At 44.5% G+C, this 23,156-nt stretch overlaps 1 protein-coding gene across 2 annotated transcripts in view; it reads left to right on the top strand.

The window, feature by feature from the left end:
* The window catches only part of LOC129698656 (E3 ubiquitin-protein ligase HECW2-like), a 313,116-nt gene that overhangs the window by 84,934 nt on the left and 205,026 nt on the right, over window positions 1-23,156 (top strand). For both annotated transcript variants that reach the window (XM_055637791.1, XM_055637792.1), the window contains exon 2: window positions 5,400-5,731. In XM_055637791.1, coding sequence (XP_055493766.1) covers window positions 5,440-5,731 — 292 coding nt within the window. In that variant the 5' untranslated portion in view covers window positions 5,400-5,439. The remainder of the gene's footprint in view (window positions 1-5,399; window positions 5,732-23,156) is intronic.

Raw genomic sequence — 23,156 nt, 5'->3', positions numbered from 1 at the left:
TCTGGATTTCATGGTACATTGTTGGACCAGGCCTGTGATGAAGTCTGCAATTGAGTGGGCCCCTAATGAAACTCAATGTTGGTCATTGGACAGTGAGTGGAACCTGACCGCACTGTTGATGGCACCTAACATCAGTTTGCTGTTGATTGAGAGAGTACGCTGGGCTATATTTAGATAATTGGTTTTGACCTGTTTTATCGGATAAACCTGGGCAATTTTCTTGTTGTTTTCCTGTTATTAGGTCGTAAGGAATAGGAGCGGAATTAAGCCATTCGTCCCATCAAGTCTACTCCCCAATTCAATCATGGCTGATCTATCTCTCCCTTCTAACCCCATTCTCCTGCCTTCTCCCCATAACCCCTGACCCTATTTTATTAAAGTCAAAATCAATGTTCCCTTTTCCAAAAAAGAAGCTGTATCGATCAATTCAATGCATTTACCATGAAACTTGGCATTGGGGGGGGGGGGGGGGGGGGACATGAGGATCTTGGATGTGTGCACAGGCTTCCTGGCAGTTTACCAGATGTTAAATAGCGAGCAGGTTGCCAGTGTGTGTGTGTGTGTGTGTGTGTGTGTGTGTGTGCGCGGTGCTTGTGAAGGCAGGGTATGTGTGAGCTGACATACCAATCGCTCACCTCAAGTACAGAGCGTGTGGATCACTAAGTAGGTTGGCCACCAAGTCGCGCAGTATAAATCCTGTCTGGCTCCCGACCTAATTTAGAAACTGCCTGGTCTCGGGAGAACTTGGTGAGTGTCTGAAGCCCACAGCGTTGCCAGCCGAATACAGCAATCCCCAAGGTGTTGTTTTTCTAAAATGAACTTCACATCAGGAGATGTGTGTGTGTGTGTGTGTTGGGGAGGGGACAAGATTTTTGCCACGTTTAGAAATACCGAGCGGACGGAGATTCCTTCCGACAACAATATTTCAAAGGTGTCCTCAGTTCCAGGGAGCGCGTTTCGTGCAAAGAGATGCGAGTTTTTGAGATTGTATCCTCTGGTTCCCGGGGTGGGGTGCGGCTGGCCGAGGTTGCAATATCAGCTGGAAGATGAAAGCCTGTGGATCATGATCTCCAGGCGGCACTCTGTACACGTGAAGCGCATTTCAAACGCTTTCCTTCAACCTCAGTAGGTTACGAGCATATTAATATTTTAATATGAGCATTTCTTATATTTATTTTTAAAATTGCATGCTATTTATTTTAAATTAAGCTTGGGTTGTTTGCAATATCAATTGCCCCTATCACCATTCCTGAAGGAGGACCTGCTGCGGATGAAATTGTGCATTTTCTATGCAAAAACATCGTATTGTTCGGCTGTGAACGGCGTCCTTGCAGTTATAGAAACATAGAAAATAGGTGCAGAAGGAGGCCATTCATTGGGATCATTGCTGATCGTCCCCAATCAATAACCCGTGCCTGCCTTCTCCCCATTTGACCCCGTTTATTAAGACGATAGACACAAAAAGCTGGAGTAACTCAGCGGGACAAGCAGCATCTCTGGAGAGAAGGGAATGGGTGTCGTTTCGGGTCGAGACCCGTATTTATTAATTCAGGCTATTAATTGTATCTGACTGAGTTGATACAGTTAACAGCCCACTCTCAATATAAACGAGTAAACAGGCTCAACCAATGATTTATTCTCTCCCCCTCACCACTTAAACCACGACTCGCCCCATTGTAATAGATCAAACCTGGGGAGCGTTTGAGGCAATAGGGGAGCTATTTAGTGCGATGTGACTGTTTTGCAAACGTGTTACTTGCAATATAAATGCAATGTAGTCAATTGTAATTGAAGACTCAGTTAAAAAAAAAAGTGTAAAAATTGATGGCACAGAACGTGTCCAGAATTGTGTCTCTGTTTACATTATGGCATTGAGCACCAAATTGCTGCAATTGAAGAAAACCTCTGGTGATGAAATGCTTGAGTAACTCAGCGGGACAGGCAGCATCTCTGGAGAGAAAGAATGGGTGACATTTCGGGGCGAGACCCTTCTTCAGACCCCGAAACATCACCCATTCCTTCTCTCCAGAGATGCTGCCTGTCCCGCTGAGTTAATCCAGCGTTTTGTGTCTATCCTCGGTGTAAACCAGAATCTGGAGTTCCTTCCTCCACATCTGGTAATGAACGGCCAGGTTGATGATAGAAAATTAAATGTATGTCATTTATGAAAATATTTCAGAAAGGAAGGACCACAACGGTGGCTATGTAGTTAGTATGTTATGAGCCACGCTAATCATTTCTACTTTCGTTTGTTGTTGGTGAAAACGTCTGATGTTGGTTATTGCTCTGGGAGCAGGTTGCTGGTTTAGTTCAGAGATACAACATGGAAAGAGGCCCTCTGTCCCACCGAGTTCGTGCTGACCAACAATTGCCCCTACACTCGTTCTACCCTACTCACTAGGGCAAATTACGGAGATCAATTAACCTACAAACCTACACTTCTTTGGGATGTGGAAGGAAACCACACCCGGGGAAAACTCACACACACATACACACACAGGGAGAACGTACAAACTCCATACACACAACACCCGTAGTCAGGATCGAACCCGGGTCTCTGGCGCTGTGACTGTTACGCCACTGTGCCACCCCAACGATCATCATCATTGAGTTGCTGTCAGAGAGATACGGGAAACCAAGATCCTGACATGGTATCAATGGGCAATAACAACCCATCTGTATCATTGGTTGGATAGTGCTTGGGATTCCTGACTCAGGTGATCACTGGCGGACGTACTTAGCTTATTACAACATGCAAACACATTTCTAATGATGGTGAATTACCAGGCACAAGAGTCAAAGGCCAGTTGTCATTAATAGTTCTTCTAAACGCTAACATTCAAGCTCACTTAAATAACAGGGTAAAAATGAATTTTGCAGAAATTTGCTATCCAAATCAAATATTTATGCAAATTGTCTTTAATTTTATGCTGGCCTATAATTGACTGGCTTTCATTCTGTTGAAATATACTCAAATTAAATTTTTTAGCACATTTGATATTGTTTAGCAGAGCCATTCACTGTTTTATTAGCCAAAAGACATTGCTCTACACGACTCATTAAATCTAAAATTTAAAAATACCATCAAACGGAACATGCAGTTTAGGAATGGGGTGGAAGCTATTGGAATTTTATGATAATTTCCTTCTTTTAGAATCCTATCGATTAGATGATAGAGGTACGTAAAAAGATTTAATTCATTTCAATTCGAATGTTTAGCTTAGTTTAGAGATACAGCGCAGAAACAGGTCCTTTAGCCCAGCTGGTCCGCACCAACCAGCGATCCCCGCATATTAACACTATCCTACACACACTCTGGACAATTTTTACATTTACCAAGCCAATTTACCTGCATACCTGTACATCTTTGGTGTGTGGGAGGAAACCGAAGATCTCGGAGAAAACCCACATGGTCACTGGGAGAATGTACAAACTCCGTAGAGACAGCACCTGTAGAACCCGGGTCTCTGCCACCGTGCCATCCTGAATGTATTGAAACATACTTTGAGAAAATGGGAAGACTACCAACTGGTTGGGCATGGACTCTTGAAGATAGGTGCTTATTTGGCTGTCTTGATTTGGTTACCCTGAAATATGGTTAATGAGTTGAATATCCAGAGACTGCTGTCTGTTGAGTTATCAAATGTTATCAAAAAGGCCCGGATAGAGTGGATGTGGAGAGGATGTTTCCGCTAGTGGGAGAGTATAGGACCAGAGGTCATAGCCTCAGAATTAAAGGATATTCCTTTAGGAAGAGATGAGGTGGGATTTCTTTAGTCCGAAGGTCTATCTGGAATTTATTGAATGATGTGGAGGCCAATTCAATAGTTATTTTAAAGGTGACAGATTCTTGATTAGTACGGGTGTCAGGGGTTATGGGGAGAAGGCAAGCGAATGGGGTTAGGAGGGAGAGATAGATCAACCATGATTGAATGGTGGAGTAGACTTGATGGGCTGAATGGCCTAATTCTGCTCCTATCACATGAAATGTGAGCAGTGAAAATACAATAATGTACAATTGCTTTAATGTCCATTCGATGTTCATACCAGCTTTATGCTAGGGCATATCTGTTCATTCAAAATCTGTTATATGTTGCACCGACTAGGACCAGCATCTGTGCCATTAAAAAGTGCTCAGAGTAGTCCAGCCATCCGTTGCTGCATCGGGTCACAATCATTCCTGGTGAATTGTAATTTTAATAATTGTATTGTATTGTAATAGTTTTAATTAAAATGTGGTGAAATTACAAGAAACATTACAGTGGAATGGAAGACTCATTCAATTTTCTGTAGCCAACCTAACCAGTGAAGCATTTCTGTTTGAAATCACATATTTGATTGAAGATTTTGCCAGATGTTCAGCTTCATGAATAACACTAGTCGAAGGATTTATTTTCAGAATCTAAAAATGCTTTCATCATTGAAAATTTGGTGAAGTGTTTTGCGATGAAATGCCCGTTCTGGTGTGAAAGCAGTATCTCGATGGTTATTGCTTTGATACATTTGCAATGAAAGATAGATATATTGTGGTTGAAAAATCTTTAAAGATGAATGTTCCTCCAACATTAAAGAATTTTGTGACTGGACCAATTGAATTTCTTTAGTTTATGTGCATTTCAAATCTGTTATATGTTGCACCGACTAGGACCAGCATCTGTGCCATTAAAAAGTGCTCGGAGTAGTCCAGCCATCCGTTGCTGCATCGGGTCACAAGGCAAAAACTTCATTTGACTTGGGTTAGAAAGAACTGCTGATGCTGATTTAAATTGAAAGTAGACATAGAATGCTGGAGTAGCTAAGCAGGTGAGACAGCATCTCTAGAGAGAAGGAATGGGCAACATTTCGGGTCGAGACCCTTCTTCACACTCAGATCTTGAACTCCCCCTCCCATTCCCAATCTGACCTTTCTGTCCTGGGCCTCCTCCATTGTCAAAGTGGAGGAACAGCACCTCATATTTCGCTTGGGTAGTTTATACCCCAGCGGTATGAGCATTGACTTCTCTAACTTCAGATAGCTCTAGCTTTCTCCATCCCCTTCCCCGTCCTCCCACTAGTCTTACTGTCTCTGATTCCATTCTCTTTGTCCCGCCCCCTCCCCAACATGAAGAAGGGTCTCGACCCAAAATGTCGCCCATTCCCTCCCTCCAGAGATGCTGCCTCACCTGCTGAGTTAATCCAGCATTTTGTTTCTACCTTCGTTTGACTTGTATTCCTTTGCTTTCTCCAATAGGTAATGTTGAAAGCCACAAGAAGGTTTGCTGTGTTGTGCATGTTAATAAGCTATGCTGTTTATTGATTACCTGCTAAGTTTAATAGCAATACGTATTGTAACATTCATTTGACTGGCTGGCTTTCACATAACAGAACTGACTGTTGCTTCGTTTTCTCTCCTGCCACAGAGTTTAACAACAGACGAGTTGACTTCAAGACCCGGCCGAAATGGCAGGCTCCTCCAGGGAACACGTGTCTTACGCACGGAGGCGGAACCCTCAGCTTCGCTACACCTTGAGTCCTGAAAATTTGCAGAGCCTGGCTGCCCAGAGCACCCGGTCAGAGAACTTGAACTTGCACAGGGCAAACAGTGATACGGACCTGGTGACTTCGGACAGTCGCTCCAGCCTGACAGCTAGCATGTATGAGTACACACTTGGACAAACACAGAATCTAATCATCTACTGGGATATTAAAGAAGAGGTGGACCCCACTGATTGGATTGGACTCTATCACATAGGTAAATAATGTTTCCGCATTAACATCTTTCTTTCAAAGCTCACGTGGGAAATTATTAAGGACGTGTGGAAAGCTTTGTGCACTGCTTTTATTTTTAGCCTCTTGTGAATCTCTGAGAACTCCTGTGGGCACTGATTAAACAATGGCGGAAGACGGGATGCCACCTATTGTTGGGTCTCTCAGCAGCCATTCCACAGAGGGGGAGGAGGGGCTTTCAAGCAAAGTCGCCAGTGTGCTCTCGTAAAGATGGATGTAGACAGCGTCATGGGAAAGGACAGAAGGGAGCATCGATAATCTGCCTCACAGACACTCTCTCCGCAAATACAGAAAACTGGTGATCGTCACAAAAAGCAAGAGTAACCCAGCGGGCCAGGCAGCATCTCTGGGGGAAAAAGAAAAAGACAAGGCCAAGGAGGCCTTTTGGGTCGAGACCCTTCTTCAGAGTTGGGGGAAAGGAAATGGAGAGATATCTGTCGTGATGTAGAGATAGAGAACAAATGAATGAAAGATATGCAAAAAAGTAATGATGATCAAGGAATCGGTCCATAACTTGTTATCACCTAATCCACAGCCAACAAGGGGCTGTTTCCTTTATCATTGTTACTTTTTTGCATATCTTTAATTATCTTGTTCTATATCACCATTTACATCTCCCGTTTCCCTTTCTACTGACTCTCAGTCTGAAGAAGGGTCTCGACCCGAAACGTCTCCCATTTCTGATCTCCAGAGATACTTACTGCCTGTCCCACCGTGTTACTCCAGCATTTTGTGTCTATCTTTGGTTTAAACTAGCATCTGCAGTTCCTCGTTGCACAAACTTGTGATAGTGTTGAAGTAAATTTCCAGAGTTTTAATATATGAAAATTAACATGAAATAAGAAGGTTGTAGCTCTCCAACTTACAATAAGGAATAACTTTTCTCTTGGTACTTTTATAAAAGCTTGAACCAATTTTGTATGAAAAGACCAGATCCATCTGATTACAGTTATGAAAATGAATATAAAGAAGGCAGGTGCTTCATTTCCTGACTGTACGGTCCAGGGATTCACTGAATTGAATATGATTTGTGCCATTTCTTACAATTACATCTTTCTGATGGTTGAGTTTGTTCGGTGAGTAATTCAGGAGGTGCCTCAGACTGCATCGTTGCAAATCTGGTTTGTTGAGTTTGCTGCTTCTACTCGATAAGTAGCAACCTACACTATAAATGTGTGCGTACATATCACAGATGAGTATAACCTTTAGCTTACTTATGCTGCTGCCAAAGATCGGTTGTAGATTTCCAAAAGATCAGCGCTCAATAACAGCAACTTGGTGGAGACATATGGTATGGAACTGTAGACTTCAAAGCAATTGATACCAAAAAAAAAAATCATTTCTGTGCCAGGAGCTTAAGTCTGTGCATGGGTATACTGTAACACGGCGCTCACAGGTTGCCTGTGCAGGCAGGTAAAATACTTGCAAGACTCTTTCCGAACTGTTACGACTAACATTTGATGACTAGCTCTCTGTGATTCTCTGGCTTAAAGCAGATTTGATTGCAACCACCTTGTGGAAACTGGTTTGATTAGGTTTCTGACATTGCACAACAGACTGAACTATAAGCTGAATGTAGCCACTGTACTGACTTTAATGCAAATTACACTCTAACTTACTTTGGCATGCTGACAGGAATTTTATCACAATGTTTATATTTTCCTTTTATTTTATTTTTCTTTCCTTTTCATCTATCCAATCATCTTTTCTCTATTCTATTTCCTGTCTCCCCTTTTTTTTTAACCTCTTCTCCTCTTCTCACCCACACGACATACCATTCCCACCCTTTCTCTTGCCCAAGCCCTCCCTCAACCCCACTTGTTCTTTTGGCAGCCACTTGACCTCGTCTCATCCCACTTTCCCACTTTCCATTGTCCTCAAAGCTTTCCACTCTCGTTCTGCCGACACTCCAACATTTCATCACTCATTCCTATTTTTTTCTTTTCTCTCCACCTCCATAAGCAGAATGAAGGAAAAGATACAGACTGCAGAATATAGTTCTCAGCACTGTAGCATAGCAGTTCCAGAGATAAAGTCCAACGTTTGCAATGAGGTCGAGGAGAATCGGACTGTTGCTTCTGCAAGGACCATTCAGAAGCCTGAAAACAGAAGGGAAAAAAAGCTGCTCTTGAATCTGGCCATGCGATCTTTCAAGATTTTGCATCTTCTGTCCGATGGGAGCAGGGATGAGAAGGAATGACCAGGGTGGGGACGATCTTTGATTATTTTGCCTGCTTTTCCGAGGCAGCATGAAGTGTAGATTAGCGAGTCTGGTCTTCGTGATGGGCTGGGTTACATCCCCAACTATCTGCATTTCCTTGTGGTCTCGGGCAGAGCTTTTAGAAATCAAGCTGCAATACTACCTGAGAGTCTGCTTTCTCTGGTGTATCAGTAAAAGTTTGCAAGAGTCGTTGGAGCCATGCAGAGTTTCCACAGTCTTGCGAGTAAGCAGAGGCGTGGGTGTGCTTTTTTGGCTGTTGCTTCAATGTGGTTGATCCATAACAGGTTATTGGTAACATTAACACCAAGGAATCTGAAGCTCCCTACCTTGGTAGTTATTCAGCATCAACATCCTCATTGAATTCCTTGACTCAACCAAAACTCGCGCTCTGAAATTAACTCACAATTCACCTCCATCACACGCGTGCTCGCTAGCCCACCAGCTCTCATGATTTCCATCACCTCCCCACTTTGAGCAGTCCACCACCCTGTCTATCTCATGCATTCTCTTGCCATCTTCCCCTCTCTTCCTCTTCTCTCTTCTGACTACGCTCGTTTTCTCATTGTCTTACTCTCCGCATTCTTTTTGTTTTTTGTATGCTGTTTCACACTTGCTTTTTATTCTTTTATTCTGTTCGAAATAAAGAATTAAATAATAAATAAATAAAGTCCAGGTATGAAGGTTAGTTGGCTTGGTGTATGTGTAAAATGTCCCTAGTGTGTGTAGTATAGTGTTAATGTGGGGGTGATCGCTAAATATTAACATTTAGTTTCAGAGCACAGACATCCATATAAAAGAACTTCTTAGATGAGGAGCTCCAAAAATATGATGCTGCATCCAAGGAGATAAATCAACTTAATGGAAGGTGTTCAAAGACTTGGTGGAATAAGTAGATTTTGAAGACTTATAAGGGGGTTGGGAGATGCGGTGGAAAGATCCTATGGTTTTGGAAGGGAGCTTCATAGCACTAGGCATGACTAAATGGTCGCCCAATTATAGGATGGATGTCAACAAAATAGAGAGAGTACAGAGGAGATTTACTAGAATGTTACCTGGGTTTCAACAACTAAGTTACAGAGAAAGGTTGAATAAGCTAGGTCTTTATTCTCTGGAGCGCAGAAGGTTAAGGGGGGACTTGATAGAGGTCTTTAAAATGATGAGAGGGATAGACAGAGTTGATGTGGACAAGCTTTTCCCTTTGAGAATAGGGAAGATTCAAACAAGAGGACATGACTTCAGAATTAAGGGATAGAAGTTTAGGGGTAACATGAGGGGGAACTTCTGTACTCAGAGAGTGGTAGCGGTGTGGAATGAGCTTCCAGTGGAAGTGGTGGAGGCAGGTTCGTTGGTATCATTTAAAAATAAATTGGATAGGCATATGGATGAGAAGAGAATGGAGGGTTATGGTATGAGTGCAGGCAGGTGTGACTAAGGGAAAATAATTGTTCGGCACGGACTTGTAGGGCCGTGATGGCCTGTTTCCATGCTGTAATTGTTATATTGTTATATGGTTATAAATATAAACACAGGTGTCAATGAATGGCTGAGGTGACCTGTACAAAAGGAATGGGCTCCACCTTAACTGGAGAGGGACCAACATTCTGGCAGGTAGTTTTGCTACTTCTACACGGGTGGGTTTAAACTAAATAGCAGGTGGCAGGAGTTCACAAATTGTGAGTTTATCATTTATTGTTATTAAATCGTTGAAAACATTAGCGACGCAGTGGTGCTGGTTTCCGACGGGCATTTCCTTACAATGCTATGTATGACAGTGATTGCGACTTCTACTGAAGTGTGGATGGCCGTTGGCTCGCTAGGAGCTCATCCACCCTTTGACAGGTCTTGTTTTTGGTCCTGCTGGGGGTCCACAGCCCCCTCCTCACCTGGCAAACCAGGTGGGGGAGACGGTTTAGTCACCGACTATCCGACCATGGAGCAGGTAGCACGGGATTACATGGTACCCGTGGTGGAGGGAACTCCCCCCCGACCTGATCAGGTCAGGAGTATATGGATGGAGTTAAAGGGGAAGAAAGCACAGGAAAAGTTACAAAAGACACCTGAATTAATGGGACGGAAAGTTCAAGAAGGGATAAGAGAGTAAGGTCAGGTGAAATAGGAACCGGTGTGAGAGGGGAGATGAATACCGAATTGTGTTATATATGAATGCGCGAAGTATAAGAGATAAAGTGGATGAGCTTGAGGCTCAGTTAGAAATTGGTAAGTATGATATTGTGGGAATTACAGAGACATGGCTGCAAGAGGATCAGAGCTGGGAACTGAATATTCAGGGGTTTACGTCCTATCGCAAAGACAGACAGGTGGGCAGAGTGGGTGGGGTGGCTCTGTTGGTAAGGAATGAAATTCAGTCCCTTGTGAGGGGTGACATAGAATCAGAAGATGAAGAGTCATTGTGGATAGAACTGAGAAATTGTGCGGGTAAAAAGACCCCAATGGGAATTGTATACAAATAGTTGCCTGGAGATAGGGTGCAAGTTGCATCAAGATTTAAAATTGGCATGTAACAAATGTAACAAATGCTGCAGTGGTTATGGGAGATTTCAACATGCAGGTAGACTGGGAAAGTCATTGGACCCCAAGAAAGGGAGTCAATGGACCCCAAGAAAGCTTTTGACAAGGTCTCACATAGGAGATTAGTGGGCAAAATTAGAGAACATGGTATTGGGGGTAGGGTATTGACATGGATAGAAAATTGGTTGGCAGACAGGAAACAGAGTAGGGATTAACGAGTTATTTTCAGAATGGCAGGCAGTGACTAGTGGGGTGCCTCAAGGCCTGGTGCCTCAAGGGACCGCAGCTATTTACAATATATTAATGATTTAGATGAAGGAATTAAAAGTAACATTAGCAAATTTTCAGATGACACAAAGCTGGGTGGCAGTGTGAACTGTGAAGCGGATGCTATGAGGATGCAGGGTGACTTGGACAGGTTGGGTGAGTGTGCGGATGCAGTATAATGTGGATAAATATGGGGTTATCCATTTTGGTGGCAAAATCAAGAAGGCAGATTATTCTCTGAATGGTGTCAAGTTGGGAAAAGGAGAAGTACAACGAGATCTGGGAGTCCTTGTACATCAGTCACTGGAAGTAAACATGCAGGTACAGCAGGTAGAGAAGAAAGCTAATGGCATGTTGGCCTTCATAACGAGAGGAATTGAGTTTTGGAGCAAAGTGGTTCTTCTGCAGTTGTACAGGGCCCTGGTGAGACCACTCCTGGAGTATTATGTGCAGTTTTTGTCTCCTAATTTGAGGAAGGACATTCTTGCTATTGAGGGAGTGCAGCGTAGGTTCACGAGGCTAATTCCCGGGATGGCGGGACTGTCATATGATGAAAGAATGGAGCGACTCGGCTTGTATTCACTGGAATATAGAAGGATGAGAAGGGATCTTATAGATACATAACATTATTAAGGGATTGGACACGCAAGATGCAGGAAACATGTTCCCGATGTTGGGGGAGTTAAGAACCAGGGGCCACAGTTTAAGAATAAGAGATAGGCCATTTAGAACGGAGATGAGGCAAACCTTTTTAACAAAGAGGGTTGTGAATTTGTGGAATTCTCTGCCTCAGAAGGCAGTGGAGGCCGATTCACTGGATGCATTCAAAAGAGAGTTAGAGCTTGTAGAGCTAGCGGAATCAAGGCATATGGGGAGAAGGCAGAAACGGGGTACTGATTCTGGATGATCAGCCATTTCACGTTGAATGGGGGTGCTGACTCAAAGGGCCGAAAGGCCTACTCCTGCACCTATTGTATATGTATCTATGTAAAATAGTGGGTGTGACCAATCTCCAATGAGATTAACTGGATGTTGTTGCCAAATCATAATTTCACCAATATTTGTCATGGTGCAAATGGAATCCACTACATAGCACGAATGGAAATATGATACGATGGCACTTTATTGTCAGAGTGAGGTCTGAAATTTGTTTTTGCAAACAGCCACACAGTAAAATAAAGAACACAACACACGATACAGTCTAACATAAAACATCCCCACACAGCAGAATCAAAAAGTTTCCCACTGTGAGGGAAGGCACCAAAGTCAGTCATCATCCACTGATGCTCCTGAAGTTCACCCGTGGTTGGGGCCTCCCGAGCCCTCCGCAGTCGCCGCTACGGGCAGCCCGCCGCTCAGGCCCGCTCGCCGGGATGATGAAACTCCGTCGTCCGAAAGGGAGGCCTACCTCAGCAGCTTGGACCTCCGAATCGGCTGCTTTCCACCAGAGTCCGCGGTTCCCATAGCTCCGTGATGTTGGAGCAGCGGGCCCAACGCTCCGGAGCTCCAAAACGATAATCCATGTAGGTATCGCCCGCTCCGTGGTGAATCCAATACCGTGCCGCCACTGCTGAAGCTGTGGTCCAGTCCCCGGTCTCCGGTAGGAAAGGCCGCTCCAGTTTGTGGGCCGCGAGGAGGGGGGTCGAGGACGCGACTCGGAGAAATAGTCACATCCTCGCCAGGTAGTGACTGGGAAACGGTTACCCCCCCTTACCCTACCCCCCTCCCCCACATAGAAAGCTAAAGAATCCCCAAAACAGACTGTTTAGACAAATTAAAATGTATTAATAATGTATTCATTAAAAAGTACCAGGAAGTTTTGCATGGATTTTAATTTAAAGGGAAACTACATCAAGTAATTTCAGATGATTTTGATTTGCTATATTTTTTTAGCATTTTGTGATTACATTATTTTGTAGCTTTTGGTTACGTTATTACAAATTTCTCAATAGCAAGTAGGGATAAACAAATACATTAAGACCTGAATAAATAATCCTCAAACCAAAGCCCAATACTGTGCATGCTCAAAATTTGAAGTAAGGAGGAAATTATGGAGGCATCTGCAAATGTGGAGCCTATTTATTTGATTTGTTTTTCCTTTTCTTGACTCCTCACCAAGATTCTAAAATAAAGGCCAGCATTATTATGTCGGGCATGAACAATTGGTTAATTAATTTTTTGCTTGCGACTCGCAAATTTGCAATGCAAGGAATATGGTTCAATTTCTTTTATTGCAAATACATAAATTTATTGTTCTCAGGTGAAGAAAAAGTTGCTGGAAAAATTGACTGCTCGGTGCTGATATTTTTCAGCAAGATTCAATTGCCAATTTGCTCTCTCCTGGAGTGAAATGTATTAAGAACTGAAAATTGGTCTGGCCGCTGGTATCAGGCATGCTGGTGACCCAGAGTGATCTCAGCTTTAGAAGCACCTGGGATGGCATGTTCAATACAAAGGCAATGCTCCCTTTAGGGAAACTTGGAGGGGACCAACATTTGCTGGGCATTCTGAATAATCGCTGGGCATTCAGGACAACATGTTTTCATTTCCATTGATTCTCCTCCCCGATTCCTCATGAAAAGCCATGCCTACGATAGATTCTGTCTGCTCTTCTTGATACCCCATCCTAACTCTCACATTGATTCAGTCAAATGTTGTCTCTCCTCTCCTCCCTCCTGCATCCCAACACCTCTTCCACACTGCAGCTCACCTCCCCAGTGCTGTGACTTGAAATGAATTTTGGAGGTAGAGAATGATGTGCTGATGTGACTTTAATCACACATTTAAGGACCACTGACTGAGGATACAATTTTATGCACAGCTGTTTTAAATAATAATAGCTCAGCCGTATTTTCCCATTCTTGTACAATCTTGCGGCACATAGGGTTGTTGGACACTGTGTTTGGCTTTGTAACTGTGTGAAATGTAAATCACATATTAAGGCTGAAACTATGTCTGGGGCTAAAGAGCATGAAAGCGATACTGCCATTGTTGCAGTCCTTTACCCATTCTGGGAACAAATCCAGATCAGGCCCAGTTTCTGGGTTACTATTGATTGGAAACAAATGATGTTATTTTTGGGGCCTTGTAAGCGTTTAATCTTTCGACATCGTTGCATGTGGCTCATTGCTGCCCGTTGGTCCATGTCTTTGTCCTTCTAGGTCATATTCCACGCCAGGTCATAGGTAAAACCTTGCTGATTCAGTGCATTTGTCAGTGTTCTTCTGCTTTCTGCATTGTTTACCTCTGCAACCCGTTGTGCTTCTCCTTCCTTCCCCAACTCTCCTTCCTACGTTCCAACGTCACGTTCTTTCCTCGACTCGCACGCTCAACCTTCTTTTTCCATGCACTTTCTCTCATCTCCTATCTGTTATCCCATCTCCCCTCCCCCCCCCTGTCCCTCATTGCCAATCTGTTCACCCACACTCTCAACCTCTGCCAACTTATCCCCAGAACCGCCCAACCATCCTCCTAACATTTGGTGAATTGACTTCTCCCTTTTGTTGCCATTTGTACTTAACCTTATATGGTCATCAGTTACTTTCTGTGTTAAGTATTGATATTTGGCAAATGGCACCAAAGATGGCTTTCCCAGATAGTCACTTCCATTTAATACCTTTTGAAATGGGGTGTTTACATTTGTACTAGCTGATCGCATGGAGGTATCTTTTGTGTTTCTTAAGCTTGGTATCAAAATCTTGAGAGTTTTATTTACCTGATCTCCAGTCACTTTGAGATATCTTCATGATCCAGGCAAAAGGCAATCGACTTAATTGTGCCTATTGAAACACTGGTAAAAATCAGGTCACGATGAGGGTGATACCACAAAATCTGAAAGCAATGAAATACATCATAGTAATTGTTAATAAACTACTATCTATCTATTGTTGTTGACCCCTAATAATGCCTAACAGTTATCAAAGCAAACCACCTCCGTTATGTAAATCTATAGTTTTAATGTCAAATTGGGATGTTGTATGTCAGGACTATAATTATTACAAGAGCTTGTTTGATCTCGGTTGGGTTGCCTGCTAAATTGCAGTTAGGCACAAAGAAGGAAATGGATATTTAAAGGAAGACTAAACCTTCCAATTAGGAATTAATTTGCCTCCCAATAATGCATATCAGTTATTTGGCCAGAGGTTTCTGGGCACTTGAAGTGATGCCATTCTGGGTGGGCCTCAAACACTGCAGCAAGTTGACAGGATGGTCTGATGTCAGTGGCTGAAAGGCTAGATTTGGACTGAACTTCCTCCACGCTTGTTTTTCATTTACCTCTTAATTCTCAGGCATTTTCTGATCACCCTGTTGTTTCAACCCATTACTTCCCCTCACCACCCATTGAATTGTCTCTCCCATGGCCCCAGTCTTCTTTCTCCCTCCCCAAACTCCAACTTGTCCCATTCCTCGCGATCCTCTTTTTAGCATCTGCTTCCACAATCTCCTCTGCAATGGCCAGAGAATTGAAGGGAAAAAAACCTTTGTGCCTTGTAATTGTGCCAAAATTCCTGTGTGGTTGAACACTGAAGCCCATGGATCTGATGCATATGTGACAGCAGCTCCAATTGCAACTCGATTTTAAATGCATTTTAAGGTACAGGAATATTTCAAGACTGGTATAATTTTGCTGGGCCCTGGTAGATATGTACTGTGGCAATCTTAAACAACACAAATTCAAATTTAGTATTTAATCACCAGTACATATGAGGACTGTAAAGAAATTTGTATCATAGTACTGGCATGAAAAGCTGTGAAAGTATTGCATAGGTGAGATCTGTTGTTCGACTACATGAAAGGCTATCTCTGCAAATGACAATGGATGTAGTATCATTGTTAATATTACATCCGAGATTGATAAGATTTCAGTTAATTAAAGATGTTACGGGGCAAAGACTGATGAAAGGAGTTAAATGGCAGATTTGCAAAGATCCCATTGTATGCTGAACAGTTTCAAAGAGCTCAGTAGCTTAATCATTTCACTAAGTTGATATGTGTGTGCGTCTTGTGGCCCAGCAGAAATGATTACAAACGCAAATGGATTCTCAGTGACTTTTCAGAATATCATTATCTAAAAAATGGAATCGTTAAACATTATATGATTGCTTCGTCTTTTAGTAGCACATTTTGCACTTGGCTAAGTTTGAGACCGATAGATGAACTGCCAGATAACTAACTTAATTTCACTTCCTCTATTTTAAACTGAACCCTTTCCTATTTGCTCTTGTCTCAATGCCTTTGTGGTTTTAACCTTACCATTTCCTGCATTTTTCCTCCCTTTCCCACCTCTGTAGTTAGGATTAATTTTTTTTCCTTTACAGATTTTGCAAATCTTTGTTAATCACAAGTGTGGACCATGGCACTTAATTTTGGGTTCCAATTCCTGTTTGCTGCCCCTGGAACTGAAACACCCCACGTTGCAAACTCTCATATTTAACAATCCCCACTATTGTACCGAAACTTCCGATTTAATAGCGCTAAGTGATCTCTGGATGAGGAGTGTTGCTTGTAAATTTGAGTAGGCCATTTTACGAGTGAAGTTGGGAGATGCTGTTTAGTATTAAGCCAGGAGGTTATTCAGTGCCTGCAAAACAAATTTGGGTACATGACTGACTGTTATGGTTACAGAAACATTGCTTTAAAGTTTAGTAATACCAGGCATCGTGCAACAATATGGGCTCGAGATGAAGATCAGTATTATTGCAGAGCTCGAGGGAAAAATGGTCACGTACAAGGTTTGGAGGGGTTACAGGAAGTAATAGGGCAAGTGGGGACTGGAAGCTCAAAGTTTTGGGAGTGGTGTAGTAAGTAAGGATTGGAAGAGGAGTTGGGGCATTGTTTGACATCTGGTGGTTGCACGGGGAAGAACGTACACATTGGACTCTGACAACCTCTGGCATAAGCACCTGGTGGAACTTATAGAGCAGTAGGGTCGGACCTGGACCTATGAGACCCTTCTCTCGACCCAAAACGTCACCCATTAATTCTCTCCAGAGATGCAGCCTGTCCCGCTGAGTTACTCCAGCACTTTGTGTCTATGAATGGCAGGACTGGCTCAAAACCTTAAACAGCATCCTATCATTCTTGCGTTCCTTAATCAGATGTCCACCTAGACATTTTAATAGTGAGATTAAACGAGTACTTACCAGTACAAAGTTTGATCTGTATTTTATGAGGAGTTACGATGAGGGATTACGTGAAGAACCCACCCAGTGCTCGGGGGCGCGGCATACTTCCAAGCAGCGGTGTGGAATCACAGGTAGACACAATATTGAAGTAAAGATAGTAAAGATTAAAGAGACATCAGCTCGAGTTTGATCTATACAATGAGGGCGGGAGCGGAGGGCACGTAATCCCTCATCGTAACTCCTCATAAAATACAGATCAAACTTCGTACTGGTAAGTACTCGTTTAATCTCACTATTTTACTTCGGAGTCACGTGAGTGACTACGTGAAGACTTCAAAGGTCTGTGATTTCAAACCGTGTAACAGCTATATCACTCACTGCCGAAGTTTATCGAGGGAGGAAGTGGTATCTAAAGACCAACGAATTTGTTAGTTTTTTGAAAAACAAAAATGTTTATTTAAACAATAACAAAAAATAGCTCCCCTGGGCTTAAATTATAAGTTTGCAGATTCTAAAATTTTGTCCGCAAACAAGTCCTTCTCCATCAGCGGTTTGTGGTAGAATTTCCGGAACGTTGATTCCCTTGACCATCCCGCTGTACTTAGGATGTGGTCTATGGGAACCTCCATCCGTTCCGCCGCTGACGTGGATGCTGCCCTGATAGAATGGGATTTAAAGACATCCGTGTTAATCCCCGCGGCTTTTAAGACTTGTTTCAACCACCTGGATATAGTCTGGCTGGTAACCCGTCCAAAAGGCTTTTTGTGGCTGACCCATAAGGCTTTTTCACTCCCTCTAAGCGTATGGGTTGTGTCTACGTAGTTGTATAGATGGGTCACTACACACAGCCTAGGTTCTGGAGGATAGGCCCGGAAGATTAACGGCGAGTTGGGCATACCTGGCCTGCTTTGTTTTACCAACCCCGGCATGGTAAATGTGATGCAGTCTGGGGTGGTTACCATGTTGTCCAGTCTTAGTTGATGAAGTGACTGAACCCTTTGTGCAGAGACGAGCGCCATGAGCATGAGGGTCTTGAGTGTGGATTGCTCTAGACTAAGGGATCCCACCGGAGGCCAACCTCTAAGGTGTGATAAAACTACACTTATGTCCCATACATGGGTGTATCTGGGTGTAGGGGGTTTTGTATTATAAATCCCTTTGAGGAGTTTTATAACTAGTGGGTGGGACCCAATGCTATGATGTCCTGTGGGCATGAGGTAAGCGGACAGGGCGCTCCGTGCTGCATTGACGGCACTGTAGCTCATCTTTTGGTCATGGTGTAAGTGGGCCAGGAATTCCAACACGTCCGTGATCGAGGCTGTCTTGTATGATGTCCCTGCATCCAAGCAGTACTGCTCCCATTTCTTGATGTAGGTCAAGTACTGCTTCTTGGTAGAGACTCGCAGGGACGCCGACATGGTGGTGATTGTTCGTTCTGATAACCCCAATCCCTGGTAAGGCCTGGTCAGAACCTACAAACCAGGAGTTTCAAATTTTGATGGCATGGATGGCTTATGCCGGATACCGGGTGCGTCAATAATTGTGGGTGGCTGTGAAAAACCATAGGTGACTCTACCACCATGTCGTGGAAAACTGGGAACCATGGTTGGGTAGGCCAGTCGGGTACAACCAGAATACCTGAAGCCGAGTCTGCCTGTATTTTCTGGAGTACCCGGCTGATGAGGCAGAAGGGAGGGAAAGCATAGAAGAAGAAATTTCCCCAATCCAGCGTGAAGGCATCTACCGCTGCTGCCTCTGGGTCTGGTTCCCAAGCCACATACATGGGTAACTGGTGATTTAATCTAGACGCAAACAAATCTATATCTGGTGTACCATATTGCTTAACAATTCTAGCAAATATTTTTGGGTCTAACATCCATTCGATGTTATCATTGAATTTTCGTGACCTGGTGTTCGCCACTGTGTTTAGCTTGCCTGGTAAATAGGCAGCTGATAGCCAAATATGTCTCTTGACACACCATTGCCAGATTATAGTAGTCAATTTGTCGCATGATACTGATTTTATGCCACCCATGTGCTGGATGTAAGTCACCACCGTCGTGTTGTCAATCATTAACCTGACATGCACGTGCCGCATATCGGATGCATATGCTTTTAGCCCATAAAAGGCGGCCAGCATCTCCAAATAATTTATGCCTGGTGATTGTAGTAGCGATGCCTCTGAATTAGTCCATCTGCCACCTGTGCTGGATATAGAGTTAGTAGCTCCCCAGCCTAAAGCACTGGCATCCGTCGTAATGACTATGTTAGGATTGGTGACGGCGATAGGACTGTAACTGTGCCAAATGTTATCTACCCACCACTGAAGTTCTGATATGGCTTCAGCAGGGTAAATCCATAGTTCGATCATAATGCCCCCTACTTTGACGTAGTGCATATGTCCTTGCTCTCTGTAAATTTTGATAATGCAAGGGGCCATATTGTGCAGCTGTAAATGCTGCTACTATACTACCAATGACTCTGGCAACATGCTGGATCTTTGGTTGTGTTTTTGTGATTAAGTTGTTACATGCTTGTGCTAATGCAGCCTTTTTGTCCCTTGGCAGAGTGACAGTCATACGGATAGAGTCGATGGTGAAGCCTAGATAGTCCATGTTAGTTGTTGGCTTCAATACTGATTTATCTGGGTGTAGAACAAATCCCAATGTTTCAAGGAGCTGTTTAGTAGCTAAGACTGCTGCGACAGCTGGTTCCCTGGTTCTCCCCATTATGAGAACATCATCCAAATAAGCCATGACTAAGTGTTTTTGTTCTCTTAATTTTTTCATGGCTACTTTAAGAATTTTAGTAAATAATCTGGGAGCTGTCGTTAAACCATTGGGTAATGCTCTATACTGCCATAGTTGCCCCATCCAGATAAATTTTAGATATCTGAAATGATCCTTATGAATGGGTACTAAATAGTAAGCATCCTTAATGTCTATGCTTGCCATGAAGTATCCCTTGGAGATCAGTTGTCTGGCAGTAACAAATGTCTCCATTTTGAAATGTTGATACTCAACAGATTGATATAGTGATGTCAAATCAATGATAATGCGACATCCACCATCTTTTTTGGTTCTGATAAATATATTCGATACAAATTCCAATGGCTCGTGTCTGGCCCTCTCAATGATGCCCTTGGACACGAGCCTTTCTAATTCAGCTTGTCCTTCTACCTTCTCTAATTCTGTGGGAAGGAATACCCTTTGGGGTATGTGCTGAACCGGCGGTTCTATGCCTGGTTTAAATTCAATTTTGTATCCACTGATACTGTTGAGTATAAACTTGTTGTTAGTGATAGAGCACCAAACATGTTTGAAGAACCTTAAACGCCCTCCTGTTAGTACAACACCCTTTGTCTGTGTATGTTGACAGGAACCAGACCCACCTACCTCCATGTTCATTTCTGGGAGCGTCTGCGATGATGGTTTGGCCCGAGGGTGTCCTTGTCCTTGTTGGTGCTGTGGTGGGGCGGCGTATCTTCCCACGGCTCCGCTCTGGGCCCCGCTCTAAAAAAGAGCTCTGGGGGTAGTGGGAAGCGGTCACCAGGCTTTCACCAGTTCGGTATCTGCTGGTGGATGCCGAGGCATGCTGCCAACTGGGTGTCTTCACCCTGCTCGGTCCTGGTCCTGCCCTCATGAGGCCTACAGGTTTGGCAGCCTCTTCCAGCTCCTTGAGCCTTTTCCCCAAGTCGGCCCCAAATAGCAGCGCCTCCTTCTCTGGCGCTGGAGCTTTGCAAAGCCCCGCGTATTTGGGGTTGAGGGCAGGCCTGATGTTTTCACGCCTCAAGTTGTTTAATTCAAACTGCGTGTTGCACATCAGGGCTAGCACGTCCTGCTGAGGTGTAGTGAGCTCCACGTTCTCCGTGGACCGAGCAAAGGCGGTGATGGCTGCGGTGTGGAGCTTCAGGATACGCTGCATCTTCAGCTCTTGTGTCCTGATATGCTGGCCCAGCTGGCTCCATATCTGGCCGTTTACGGTCTTCACTCGAAGCGCTTCGCAGTTTTCAGGCGCCGTGTATGTGTCGAGGGCCTCTTGAAGGACTTTCTCCTGTAACGGTTTATTGGAGAGCCTGTTTATACTAGCCGCCATTCTTGGCGCTAGCATCATTCCGGTCCTCGGGGGCGCCGCATACCTGCTGACTACACCCAGCAGCTCTTCTTCCTCCAGCTCGCCTGGCATGCTTGCGCAGTCGTCCGCCTGCCCTTGCGATAGGCCAGCCCAGTCCTGGCCTCCCTTACTGACCTCAAACAAGGAGGGAACAGAAGGGTGTGGTGATGGTTTGGAGGAGGCCACAGCCCGTCCTCCTTGAAGATGCCTTGCCTGCATCTCTTGCTCAAGCATCTGCTCGAGCAGCTGCCTCATGCAGCTTAAGCGGCTGTCTCCCCGTTTCGCCGGTGGAGAGTGTTCCCGTTCCTCCGACGAGTCGGAGACCACCGGCCGGTCCGTTTTCTGGGTAGATTTTCTCCCTGTGCGGGGCGTCGAAGTCGGCGGCCCAGGGAGCGGCTCGGCGTCGGGTGTGCGGGAGCGTTCAAACAACTCCTCCGCCGCTGGTGGCTGCCGCCCAGATGTTGACCCTTCCTCGGGTGGAGTTGGGCAGGCAGTCCTTTTCGTTGGTCGCTTGCGGGTAGCCATGCTAGCGACTCTCTGTAATACAAAAGACTCACTTACCTGAGGTCTTGTCTTTATCCTGCCGCTGGAGAGCCTGGCTCCAGCTGCTGCCGCTGTTGCGCTGCTGACGTAATGCCGCGCCTGCGCACTGGGTGGGTTCTTCACGTAGTCACTCACGTGACTCCGAAGTAAAATCATGTATTGCTGCTTCCTTTTAGTTACCCCAGTTACTCCAGCATTTTGTGTCTTTCTTCAGGGTAAACCAGCATCTGCAGTTCCTTCCTACACAGTCGATTTGATTGATTTGATTTGATTCAATTTATTGTCATTATCTTCAAGTAAGAGACGATGAAATGCTATTTCCCATACATTTATGGGAACATAAACATTTATGGGAACATACATACGAATAAAAAAAACAAAACACAGAACACAATAGTCCACCACACAAACATTCCCACAGCGGCACCAAAGTTCCCCACTGTGAGGGAAGGAACCAAATTCCAGTCAACCTCCTCGCTGATCTTCCCCGATGTTCACCCGTGGTCGTGGCCTCCCGAGCCCCCCCGCAGTCGTCGCTACTGTTCAGGCCCTCTCGCTGGGAACGACGGAACCCCGACATCGAACGGACGAACATCCTCAGTGGCCTGGACCTCTGAATCGGCCACCTCCCACCGGAGTCCGCAGCTCCCGAAGTCCACAGGCCAAGCTGGGTGGAGATTCAATGCTGGTGGCCCCCGGCAAAGGGTCCCAGGACTCGGTGATGTTGGTCAGCACCGCCTGCATTGGGAGCAACGCAAACCACAGTTCCGCGATGTTGATGCAGCAGCCCCAACACTCCGGAGCTTCAAACGGCGATCCCAAGTAAAGCATCGCCCGCTCCGGGATGTATCCAGCGCTGCGCCCCCGCTGCTGAAGCTCTGGTCCTGTCCCGGCAGGAAAGGCCGCGCCAATCCAGTTGGTAGGCCGCGAGGAGGGGGGTGAGGACGCGACTCGGATAATAGTCGCATCCTTGCCAGGAAGTGACTGAAGGACGGTTTCCCCCTTACCCTACCCCCCTCCCCCCCCCCATAAAATACCAAAAAATCCCCCCAAAACATACTTTAAACATACTAAAAATAAAAAAAGATAAAAAGACAAACAGACTAGGCAGAGGCAGCCATTCTACAGCGCCACTGGATGTCCAAGCCATTTATTGGGATAATGAGTGAGCTGGGGCATTGACTGCCTTTTATCTTTCTATGGGCTTGTATCTTCAGTTAACAAATTCTATTAATCTCAGATTTTTTATTCATTGTTTTTCAGCATCCATTGCCACTTGTGGTAGAGAGTTGCAAATTCCACATTGCTTGCAGAAACATTTCCTAATTTCCTTAGCTTTCATTTGTTATCTTTATCCTTCATTTGTCAAAGGCTTGTGTACGTGGAGCCTCTTCCCCAATCTAAATATGCATGGGCATTCCTGCTTCCAGCTTTTCACTGAAACTACTGCAGTGCCTTTATGGTCTTAGATTGTCTGAACTGAAATCTATGTGCCTCAAAGTTATGTTCAATCTGTTACGATCGCTATGAAATGATATTTTCAATCTACGCTGAATATGGTGTTACCCACAATCATTATTGCATATATGTCT

Source organism: Leucoraja erinacea, chromosome 7 (assembly GCF_028641065.1).
Source record: "Leucoraja erinacea ecotype New England chromosome 7, Leri_hhj_1, whole genome shotgun sequence".
NCBI lineage: Eukaryota > Metazoa > Chordata > Chondrichthyes > Rajiformes > Rajidae > Leucoraja > Leucoraja erinaceus.
The sequence above is the reverse complement of the archived record's forward strand: the minus strand, read 5'-3'. Positions and strand labels throughout refer to the sequence as shown.